Below are 11,868 nucleotides of genomic sequence, written 5' to 3'. Positions count from 1 at the left end.
CCTATCGACTATTGAAAGAGAGTGCTTTTCAGTTGAGAAATACCAAAAAAAAAGCGAAATATCAAGGAAAGTGGGCTTGACTGTTGGATACTGGTGCCTCCACGGTAACATCTTAGCCCCTTCAGTATTTCCTATTCTTGAAATGTCATTTTTATGAGATACATTGTCTGTTGACGTTGGTAATATGATAACTGGTAGCACGATACTAAATATACGAGTATAAATATATATTCTCTAGAACACAATGACACTAGTTCAAGTACATCACTGGTGTAAAAACGTGTATGGAATTCTGATTTTCGGGATTAAAAAATGGCCACGTCATCCTTTGCGTATCTAGTCTTGCCATTTTTTTGCGCAGTGCCGATACCGCAGGTGAATGTCTACAAAAATAATTAGTAATTTTGAAAGTAATTATTCGAAACGAGTGGAATATTTTATTGCAGATTTATGCAGACACACACTGCCACGATTACTCACCGCAAGAGTGGTGCTCTACTAAAGCAATCGCTGAACTTTGTAAGGTAAATTCAACGATTTGATTAATACAATTTTCATAATTGGCATAGCAGGCCTATAAATAAATATTGAATATTAAATCATTTTTCGACTCCTTCATTCTCCTGTGTAAGTAAGATTCTCCGATATCGAACATTAAAAATTGAAATCCCCCAATGTAGACTGATATTATATAATGTAGGTTTATAGTATTCATAATTTCCCCCATCATCCTTCCGAATAATAGAATTGTAGTATTCTACGTCTCGGGGACCAATCAGAAGAGAATTATATCGAGAAAGTTCAGGCAATAACATTGACTGTTATTTGATATAGTCAACACGGTATTCGACTGATAATTTTTAGTAATGAAATTCCACTGGGAATTTTCCTCATCCAAATGTCAGTCAATAGAATTGCACTATTCGACTGTTATTTCATATAGTCAATACGGTATTCAGCTGATAATTTTTGATAATTCAACTGGGAATTTTTTATGTTGACTATGTTTGTGAAAAATAAAAGATTCCGTGGTCGAGTGAACCCCTGGTTGGAACTGTCAGATGGATTTTGTTTCGTAGTGCAATTTTTTTGGCCGACATTTGGATGGGAAAATTCCCTCCCGAATAATACTCGAGCTTCAAAATTAATCGAGTAATTCCCTCAAGGTTCCCTGCACACCAACGAAGTCGTCAATTTTTTCAGAAACAATCACTCATGCTTCGCACTCGTGATTTTTTAACCTGACAAACTTGACTCCTTCGTTTGTTTGCAACGAACCTGTCGGGAATTGCTCGATAATTTTGAAGCTCTCGTGGTATTACTTGCGGTAATTTTTCATGTTGATATATATATACGAAAAAACGACAGATGTTGCCTCGTCGGAAATGACAGATAGATTTTATCTCATAGGGGAATTCTCTTAGCTGAAATTTGGATGGAACAATTCTCTTCCGATAACCACTCGAGCTTCAAAATCAATCAGGTATTTTCCTCAAGGTTCCCTACATACTAACAAACTGATCAAATTTTTCAGGAAAAATCACTCGTGCCTCGCACTCGTGATTTTTTAGCCTGTGAAACTTATATTCGCTTACATACAACGAAGTTATCGGGAAATACCTGATCATTTCGAAGCTCTTGGGGTATTATAACCGATAATTTTTGGTTATACAGCTGTTGTTAAGCAAGCTGTTGCTAAGCAGGCACCAAAGCTGTTTCATAGAATTTTAAACTACAACATTTGAAAAAGCATTAATAACATTTGTAAAGATGAGTGAGAAAAAAACGTGTCAAGACTCAGCCTCTATTGATTGAGATTTAAATGACGAGAATAATCCGCTGAATACTCCTTGTGCTTGAAAATGAATCGAGTATTTCCAAATAGGGGAATGTTACATAATGTTAATTCAGCTAGTGAAAAATCCACCTCAAATTTCTCAATATTTCAAACCTGTTTTTGAAACTTATTAAATTTTATCTCCATTTCGGAATCAACTAACCTCATTAATTGACAATTGAAAAGGGTTAATTTGATCGCACAGTGAGTATCGCTTTCACTAATTCTATTTCATTTTACTCATAAGTGAAGTTGTTTTCACCTTTACAGCTTGGAGTGAAATTAAACTCAACTTTTTGCGTGTAGACTTGATGTTCCATAGAATTGTTATGATAGTCTGTAAGACGAATAGAGTTGTTAACCGGAAACTTATTTTGGATAAACTTGTTATTATATGGACGGTAAAGAAATACATGAAATTATTCAATTACATTCATTTTCGATACTTCAAGGTAACTCACCATTGCCAACAATTTGTGAATCGAGACCTACCTTTAAGTTTCTCTGGAGATGCAGTGGGGACTTCAAAGAAACTAATAATAAATGGTAGAGTGGTCTACGAAAAACCTCGACAAACTGACGCAACGTACGGTAGAATGGTCTTCCAATCCCCAGCCAGGCCTGACAGGAACAATGAATATTTTAAAAAATTAGCGAGGATTAGGACCTTATTCCGTACACAGATGTCAAAAGAATCTGAAGAATACTATAATAAAATGCTCGCCGAGCATACAAGTACGGATAATTCGCCATTTGATACCAATGTGTTCGTACCATTCAAAGAACTTGATTCATACGGGAATTTCAAACATGCCGTCACAATACCTAAAGTCGAAGAAAAAAGTTCGTCAACAGCCTGAACTTCTATCTTATGTATTTTGTTCACGAACTTTAGTGTTCGACTGCACACCGGAGTTGTGATGAATGTAATGAGCGTAATTCTTAAGAAATGCCCCATGGAATATTACCTACATTTTCGGTAGTAATACTGTTCGTGTTTCGAAATTACCAATTATTTTTTGATAACTTTATTGCATAGGAAAGAATGTGTCATTTTTTATGCAAAGTTTTCCGCATTTTCCCTATGTAGAGAAGCTTGAGGAAAATAATAATTTTAGAGCATAAGCGGTATTTCGTGGAATATTTCTTGTACTTGGACGTCGACTAATCAGAGAGCATTTCTAGGAAGAAACGAATGCAGAGCTCGGTGAAAATTTTCGAAAATAAATGTTGAGTAGCCTTAGATATTACGCTCTGATTGAATGACATCCGAGACAAAGGAATATTCGTTTAAATAACTAAGAAAATAATGTTAATGATAGATTGTAATTCAATAAATTGAAAAATCAACAATACTTGCCACATTTCTTCATCCCTGGACATGGAGAAATTTTTAGTATCATTCTTGTGAGATTCTCAGGATTTCTCCGATATTTATCACCTGATGTTTTGGATACTGCAACATCTGTTTTTGCAAAAGAAACGTGAAAAGACTTCGTCAAGAATGAATCTTCATTTTTTGCTGAAAATATCATTTTCGCTATGAAAACAGTGAGAAACTCGTGGCCCTGTCGTCTAAAATTGCAGAAATGGTTTCACTTGTATTTATACTAAATATAAATTATTACCATGTGATGAATTAGATTAACACTATCTAGAAGCGATGTCTCATTGCATTTGTAAAATTACGCGTCACTATTAGAGTAAGTTGCTTGAGTAAATAAGCGTAACTGCAGTGGTCGCCTGTAAATGTTCGATCGCTATGGGCCCCAGTAGAAATTTTAGTACTGGCCGGCCGTGGTTCTGTGCAGTAGGAAAGATTCGGCCCTGTTATGGTTACCACATCAGGGCCTGATAGGAAATGCAACGCAAAGCATGATCAGGACCTGGTTTCTGAACCTGATAAGAGCCGTGACAGGCGGCCTGGTTTCGCCCTTACCTGGCATAGACTTATTAAATTGGGTCAAATATGAATAATAAATAAATAAATAAATAGTCCCAGAATAGGTGGGTCGAGAAAAAAAAGAAAAAAAAATCACCCAGAGCGGGACTTGAACTCGGGACCCTCCGCGTAGTAGTTCGGGGGGCGTATTCTCGAGTTTGAGGTGAACGGATTTGTGAAGGGAAGTGGCTCCGTTCACGTATCGCGTTGGGAAATGAAAGTTTTCGTAAACGAATCTTAGATCCACATGTGAATCAATTTCGTTGACGGATGTCGTTTTCGATTCACACGTGAGGATACAGTACTCGTACTCGTATGAGGACACAGTTAACCTCTTCTGGGGAACGAAACATTAAACATTAATTGTTTAAATTTATTTATTATAGTTCAACTCTTTGTTCTACAATAAGTTGAAAAATGGATAATTTGCGGAAATACATCTATTACGATGTACCCCAAATGCAGAGTATCACGACGTGTGAAGTTCGCGACTTGGGAATCAGTGTGCGAATTGAAAATGACTTCCGTGAACGAAATTAGTTCACATGTGAATCTAGTATTCGCTCACGGAAACTTTCGTTCCCCACCGGAATGCGTGAACGGAGCCACTTCCATTCACACATCCATTCACCTCAAATTCGAGAATAGGCCCCCTGTACCCTATCCATTCGACCACCGTATCAGTCTTAAAAATGATCGTTTGTTTTGAGTAGATCAATAATACTGCCAATAAAATTGTAGTATAGAACTAAATCTAGAATAATATCAATTTGTATAATTTTCCTGATCATCATCCCCCCTCCCCTCCGACTCACCACCCTTTACCATTTCCACCCCAACTTTTTGTTTAGTGAAAATGTTTCCAAGTCCCGTACGGCATGCCTTATCCGGACCTAATCATTGCCGGATCAGGTTCATCGTATTGAACTTCTAGAATTTTCGAAGTTAAGGATTCCCGACATACCTTACCGGGTCCTGATCATGGCCGGATCGAGTTGGCCGTATCCGATATACTCAACAAACACTCGTGTTCAATCAAACCAGGCTGAAAAAGCCTTCGGGATTTCCCTTATCAGACATGCCTGATGTAACTTCTATTTTTCTCTATTACGGTACGCTCAAAAGGCCCTGACTGGGGCATGATCAAGCATGCCTGCTTGAACTTTGGAATTTATTGGTAAGGTGAACATGCAATGGTCCCCTTCAGGCCCTGATCTGGCATACCGTATCAGGTATACCGTATCGATACCGGAGCAGGGCCTTCTCTGCCAAAAGGCCTGCCTGTCGAAATTTTTACTCGGGGTCATGGTGCACATTTGAGGCTTGGGTCTTATGAAAGAATAACAAACAACTTTAGAAACATCTCGAGTTAATGCTTCGAAATAGGCATCGGATCATCTCGAATAATGTTTACGGCAAATTGGGCTGGAAAAGGCAAAATAGACTGGAAAGTCAAAATTTTTGAAAAATACAAGGAAATGAAAAAGGAAGCTATGTCAGGAATGTACAATGACTAATGATAATATACAATCAGATTTCTATAAGAAAAATAGTTCTCGATCGAATAAGGATTTAAAAAATTCTCCATGAAATAAAAAATCAGTAGGAGCAGGACCAACGTCCTTCGCGCGGATGAGAATGGAGGATTAGATTGATACAGTGACTTCAAAAACTCTGTGCCAAGAAGAGATACGCTACCGCGTATCCCGATTTTAAATAAAACACCACACTCAATGAAAAAAAAGGCAAGATTAAGTTATACACCTAATAGTTCATGGCTCTTGTGTTACTCTCTCTCCTTGGCCCTTATTATTATTGGGTCTCCAAATTCGAGCATTCTCATGAAAAATTAGAGTCAAGGGCTCATTATTTAATCCCAATTAATTATTGGAAATCTCCTCAATCTCGTCAAAACCCCACCTGAAACCCCATCTCTCTGTCCCACCTGAAGGTGGTTCCACCGTACAAGCCCAACGGGGGAACCAACTTCAGGTAGAACAGATATTATTTGAAATGAGATAGAATAAGCGCATGATAGACTGATCCTTAACCGAATTTACGTAAGAAAAATATCTAAACATTGAACAATAAGTGAACGAAAACCAAATTCAACTAAAATGTCTGAAAAATCGTTAAGTTTAGATCTGAATCTGATTATGAATATCATTCTACAGATCTAGGAAATCGATTCACGCAGCAAGTAACCAATTCTCATAGTTCTCCCGTATTTAAGGTAGCTTTAATATTTCATTAAGGTAGCAGATAACTCTAACCTTCCATATAAAAATTATCACAACAAAAACGCAGCTATTTCTCAATTTTTAATCTCATTGTCTGTCTCTATTTCCCGCATAAATACTCTACAGAATGCGGCTGGAATTTCGTCACAAATGTATCGGTGGAAATGGATTTATCGGCACTTAAACTTTGTTTTTTTTTATATTTACGAACGTATGTAGCAGATATAAATATCTCAGATTATCTAGAAATGTCTTATTATTTTGAAATTTCCAAAGTTTAACACTACCGTGAAATCGTGGAAAATTACATTGTCTGCACAAACGCGAATACCATATTTCTCTATTTAACAAAATGAAATCTCTATGTCGATTTTTGCTCGTCGTAGTTCCCATAATTCAGTTTACATTACTTCCGCAGGTAAAAATTCGAGCGAAAAATCATTATCAAACGAAGAATGTCTGAAAAATAATTCCAAATTTTATTCAATTTCTTGCTTTATTATAGAGTTGTTGTCTGTCGCAATGCGATGATATTCCAATAGAATATTGGTGTAGCCAGGAATCCATCGCTATGGAATGTGGGGTAAGTTCAATATTTGATGAGCTCAATGCAATAGTAAAGTAGTGAGTGGAGAATTATCCCCTTATTCTGGAATTGGCCAAAGGCCTTGATGCCAACCCAATACTAATATCGTGCACCAATGATAGAGAGTCATTTTTTCCCGATCCGAGGTGACCATACTATTTTTCAACTGATGTGGAAGTGAAAATAAAAATAAATCAATAATTTAAGCCGTGATATCATACAGAGAAAAAAATCCATATCTCATTCAATGACAATTTTGTTACACTTCTGAAATGTAAGTCTTTGTCTTTCTGTTTGTATCTATTAGAGGCTTTATACGACTGATTAAGAAATACAAGACTGACCTCGAAATATCTCTCTTCCATTCAGTCGCGCTAAAATTCTCTTCTGTAATTAGACCTCACGCCCCATATATTTTAAATAATCTTCTTTGAATGCTTGGTCGTAACAATATATTCCGCAAACACTCATCTTGTCACGAAATAGCCTCATCTCGTCTTATTACTCCACTCTTCAACACCTTCAAAGATAATAATGATGGAGTAATAGATACAAAAGTATCTTCAATTCATCACTTTCAATTTAAGGTGCACCACCTTTGTCCTGAATTTACGCGTCATGCGTGGAGATACCGCCCAGGTTTCTCTCCAGCAATATATGGATATAGATACGAATCACCACCTGAGAAAGAACCAGTGACTCAGAAATCCGTTACCGAAGATTCAACCTCTAATCCTGTACAAGGTAAGGAAATCTTCTACACTATTTTCCACATTTTTCGAAATTTGAGTTATAGCTGCTTCCGAATTTCCAATATCATGTTTTATTGGAATTCAATTTAACAATGTTCAAGAGAGGTAAAAAAAATACAGCAAATTTTTTGGCATTTTTTAAGTACATTCTTTGATATATTGGGATGCTCTGTGTGGAGTTTCAAATTGCTGAAGTTAATGATTCGAATGGAATAAATTATTTTAAAAAACGGAATTTAACCCGTGTTCTTATGGGGAATCTGGAAAACCGCATAGACTGAATGTAAAAATGCAGCTAATGTCACGAAACTTCGCCCACGTGTGACATATTAATGAATACATGTCCTACAAACAAAAAAACATCGGTTGGATTCGTTTTTTAGCCAAAATTTACAAAAAACCACTAAAAATCCGAATTCCTGCGCGCGCAGCTGTGAGGTGCGAAAACGTAGCACTTGCCAATCGGGTGGGGGTAAACGCGGTAAATGCAAAGATGAATAAAGGACCGTTGTAGACTACACATGGAGAGAAATGTTCAGTAAAAATTACGGAATTCACAATTCGCTCACCGATTACGGAATCGACTCAGAAAATTTAAGTGATGGTATCGTAATTTTTCACAGGAGATTCAGATAAAAATTGCGGAACGCTGTGGAAAAATTCCGTGACAGTTCCCTAAAATTTCCGATGACTACAATTCGCTCCAGAATTACGGAAAAGATACATAATTTTTATTGAATATTTCTCTCCGTGCACGATATCCGAAGATAATTTTCCCGATAATAGATATCAATGAAATTCATAAGAATTTTGCTCTTTAACACACTTCCCCTTGAGAGAACCCATTGCTTCTGCAGTGGTCTCTGTTTGAGGTTAAGCCGAATACAGAGACAGCACTTGGTACTGTCACTCATGTGGGAATCATTCGTGAGTCCTCACTTCATAGAGACATCTTGAGATTCATTTACTATTATTTTGCTTGTCGATAGTTGATTATAACGATGTAGTAAATGAATTTTTTGGATAAACGTATATTGATGGAAAAAAATTACCTATGTTCATGCGCGTGACTACGTACAGCAAGAACCCTCCATGGAGAGTGGCAGGCCGACCAGCTCTGAGGGAAAAAAAAACAGGCGTCGGGCCGACGTTGCCAGTTTTTTTTTACACAAATTAATTATTTTCCATTTATTATAAAAATTGTATATAAACGTTTTTTGACGCCTATAGGATGTAGGAAAAAAATTAAATAGTTATAAAAAATATTATTTGTCTACAGAAGAATCTAAATATGGTCGTATTATTCGATTGAAGGGAACCGAATTTTCGTGTTCAGCGATTGGTTTTCTACAGGAATACAATAGATTCCCCTTATGACCAGACCCTTATATTTTTTGACCCTTATTTTTTCTGAATCTTTTTTTTCTAACTCCTATACTTTTTTAATCCTATTTTTTCTAACCCTCACTTTTATGACCTTTATTTTCACGCGGACGAGATGAGAGAACGATCTACGATCGATGACACGAGATGAGAAAATTCGTCTTCTCATATTTGGGACTTCCCATATTTAGGCACTCCTCCGTATGTGTGCCCACTTACCCCCTTTCAACACTTCGCCCGCGATTCTTGAGGGCAATCTAAAAATTTATAAAAATGATAAAAATTCCGCAATGTTTCAAGAAATTTTTTTTCTCAAGAACAATCCACAAATCCATTGGTTTTTATTATCCAACCAAGGATGAAGCTTAAGAAGAGAATATACTAGAATCTAGACACTCCTTTCTAGAGTTGATCAACTTTTTTTCTTTGTGTAGAGGACAACATTGAAGAGTCGTCAAGAGCAGATCATGAATTTGCGCTTGGTGAAGTGACTGTTCATCATCCTCCAGGAAACTTCAGACGAATGACGAATGACGAATTTGTGTATGGTGAGGTGATCTACCATCCGCCTCCAGGAAGCGAGTCTAGACAATCTCCGGAATCAAATGATAACTGAAACTGTTGAGTGTAGGGGAGGGAACACGGAAAAAATATATAATTATTTTTTGTGGTAGAAACAGTAATTTTTAATGTGAGAACGTCGAATGCAGGACCCGATCTACCGCACTCGAAAATTTACTGTTGAACATAGTCAAAATAGGGAGTTGGTATAATAGAAAGTAGTAACATAAAAGTAAAATTTAATTTGACGTGAGTACAAATTCGGCTAAAATGAATAAAATTTTCGAGTTTTTCAATATGGTCCTCGATTTGTATGCTTACACAGTAATTTTTAATTTTATATTCTTTCCGGGAAGTTTTAAAGAATCAAAAGCAAGTTATAGATTCGACAAATTTTTCGGTTCACTTAAGAATAATGCTTCTTTTTGAGAACATAATGTCATGGATGCCTGCTAATCATGGCAACGAATAGAGGAAGGAATTCTACTCCAAATAAAAAAAACACCATCCGTTTTACCTCAATACTTTTCGAGATATTGCAAAAATCAAGTTTGTCAATTTAATCGTTTTCAGTTGTACTTCCAAAACTGTTGGAGGAACAGTCGTCGTCTTTTCTTCAATTTCAGAAAGAATTAGCTGCTTTTTCGATACCATTTGCCGTACCATTTTCAATACTATCCATTATGTTATCATATTCTCGAACAGGTAGTATTAATCTTAAATCAAGAGACGAGGTTTTAAATCATGAATCCTTGTCCTGCATCGCAGAGATTTTATTTCCTTTGAGAAATTGCAGGATTATGTCTTATTCGGTTCTAACAGGATTTTCTGGAGAATTAGGGGAATTTTTGTAAGAAAATTTCCATAAACTTTCATTAACAAAAAAGGTACAAAAAATTCGGATTCTCTATATGATTATCTTATCGAGAGCCGTACAAGTTGAATAGAAATTCTTAAAATTCTTAATAATTATATGAAAGTTCTTCATTGATGCATTGCCTACCAAAAAATCATTCAATATAACCGAACGATTCCAAAGCACCAAATTTCAAACATCCGGTGAAAAATCGTCGTTGGAGTTGCATCATTCAAATTGAAGAAACAACAAATCAAGAATACGGTTATTGGACATGAATACTAATATTCAATATGTTAAAATTGGCATATGATTTATCTTAATCATCGAAAACAATATTAATTGTGAATGATGGATTTAATAAATCGTGAAGAATAAAATTTCGTGATTTGATTTCTCAAGAAAGCATAAAGAATTATATGAGAAATGAGTTGAACAATCAGCATGAATTTTTACAGTATGTCCGTCGTTTCATTTTTATGACATTCTAAAAGCGTTTCGACCTTCCTGATAATGCACGTGTTAATAAATGTATACCTGATACTGCACGTGGTAATAAATGTTCGACTATTAATATCTTTTATTTCACATTGCGAAATTCCGTCCTACACTAAAAAAAACGTAACTTTTTTAAAGACTTTTTTGGAACATAGCTTCCAGGGGCTATTCACATTCGAATTGAGTGACACCAATATTATAAAATGTAATCGATTACATTCCTGATTACACTGATCGGTGATGACAAACTTAAACTTCGGCAGATCAAATCAAATTACTGACAATGCTTCCCAAGTCATGTTCGATTTACAGAATTAGGCAAACATTCAGCGTTCCTAACTATACAGCGCGCCACGCTTATTGGATCCATCAATAGGAAGGCATTGAAGCTTCTGTTCCCAAAAACTAATCGAGGAATTTCATAGAACCGACGAAATTAGCCGCATGATGCCCGATAAAAAAGATTGCGTTTCAATTAAAATTGACCGTGTCCGGTAAAGCATTCAGAAACGTTTGATCTTAGCTAATTTAAAAGAAGTATACGCCGATAGCAAGGAAAAATTCCCGGATGTGAAAATAGAATTTTCAAAGTTTGCACAATTTCGCCCGTGCGAATTCGTTTGGACCGATAGCAATAGAACTCATTTCGTTTGTATTTGTAAAATCTATCAAAATTTGAAATTAAAATTATTAGAAATTAAAGCATTTCAATTACCGGACGCGCTCGATGCCTGCTCATTTCCAAAGGAATATTCCCAAATGTTGAGTGCAATTATGTGTGAAAACCCCAGTTCATTACGCCACTTCGGCGAATGCCGTAAATGTCCAGGCATAGCGAACATTTAACTTCATTTGCAGGAAATTTGTGACGTAAATTCTATTGTTCAATTGAATTACATAACTTGGACTGCTACTAACCAATCTTAGTTGATCCAAACGTCTGAACAAACGGACTCATTCAAAACTAATTTGTGTATCGATTTGAAGGCCCTCTGACAGCATGCTGTCATTGCTAAAGTTTAAAACCTGGCGAATTCATAACTCTGGGTGACTTCGCAGGAAATTATAGTCTAAATATAGCGGGAAATACAGTTTAAAACGTTTTTTCTTGACGATGAATTTCAGATCCACAACGTCGTATAGTATCAAATCAATAGTTTGATGGATTGTACATTTGTACACCAAAATGACCATCATCTCACGTGTGCTCACC

The 11,868-nt window shown here is 36.2% G+C and overlaps 1 protein-coding gene across 3 annotated transcripts; it reads left to right on the top strand.

Moving 5' to 3' along the window:
• Positions 1 to 264: 264 nt before the first annotated feature.
• On the top strand, positions 265 to 11,086 carry LOC107040150. 3 transcript variants are annotated; one of them, XM_015260093.1, is made up of 5 exons: positions 265 to 375; positions 447 to 524; positions 6,525 to 6,602; positions 7,193 to 7,349; positions 9,175 to 11,086. In XM_015260093.1, the coding sequence occupies exons 1-5, from the start codon at positions 313 to 315 to the stop codon at positions 9,354 to 9,356; spliced, it is 558 nt and encodes a 185-aa protein (XP_015115579.1). In that variant the 5' UTR covers positions 265 to 312; the 3' UTR covers positions 9,357 to 11,086. The 3 variants fall into 3 exon arrangements, with proteins under 3 accessions (XP_015115579.1, XP_015115580.1, XP_015115582.1); XM_015260096.1 differs by lacking the exons at positions 265 to 375; positions 447 to 524 and adding an exon at positions 6,297 to 6,437; XM_015260094.2 differs by lacking the exons at positions 6,525 to 6,602; positions 7,193 to 7,349; positions 9,175 to 11,086 and adding an exon at positions 2,290 to 3,192.
• The last annotated feature ends 782 nt before the right edge of the window (positions 11,087 to 11,868 follow it).

This window comes from Diachasma alloeum, unplaced genomic scaffold (genome assembly GCF_001412515.2).
Source record: "Diachasma alloeum isolate Michigan unplaced genomic scaffold, Dall2.0 Dall_scaffold_00323, whole genome shotgun sequence".
Taxonomy (NCBI): Eukaryota; Metazoa; Arthropoda; class Insecta; order Hymenoptera; family Braconidae; genus Diachasma; species Diachasma alloeum.
Note: the sequence above shows the minus strand (reverse complement) of the source record. Positions and strands in the feature narration are given on the sequence as shown.

Coding starts and splice junctions, on each gene's coding strand:
- LOC107040150 (XM_015260093.1), top strand. CDS start 313: ATGGCCACGTCATCCTTTGCGTATCTAGTCTTGCCATTTTTTTGCGCA. Junction 376..446: donor GCGCAGTGCCGATACCGCAG/GTGAATGTCTAC, acceptor ATTTTATTGCAG/ATTTATGCAGACACACACTG. Junction 6,603..7,192: donor CCATCGCTATGGAATGTGGG/GTAAGTTCAATA, acceptor TTTCAATTTAAG/GTGCACCACCTTTGTCCTGA.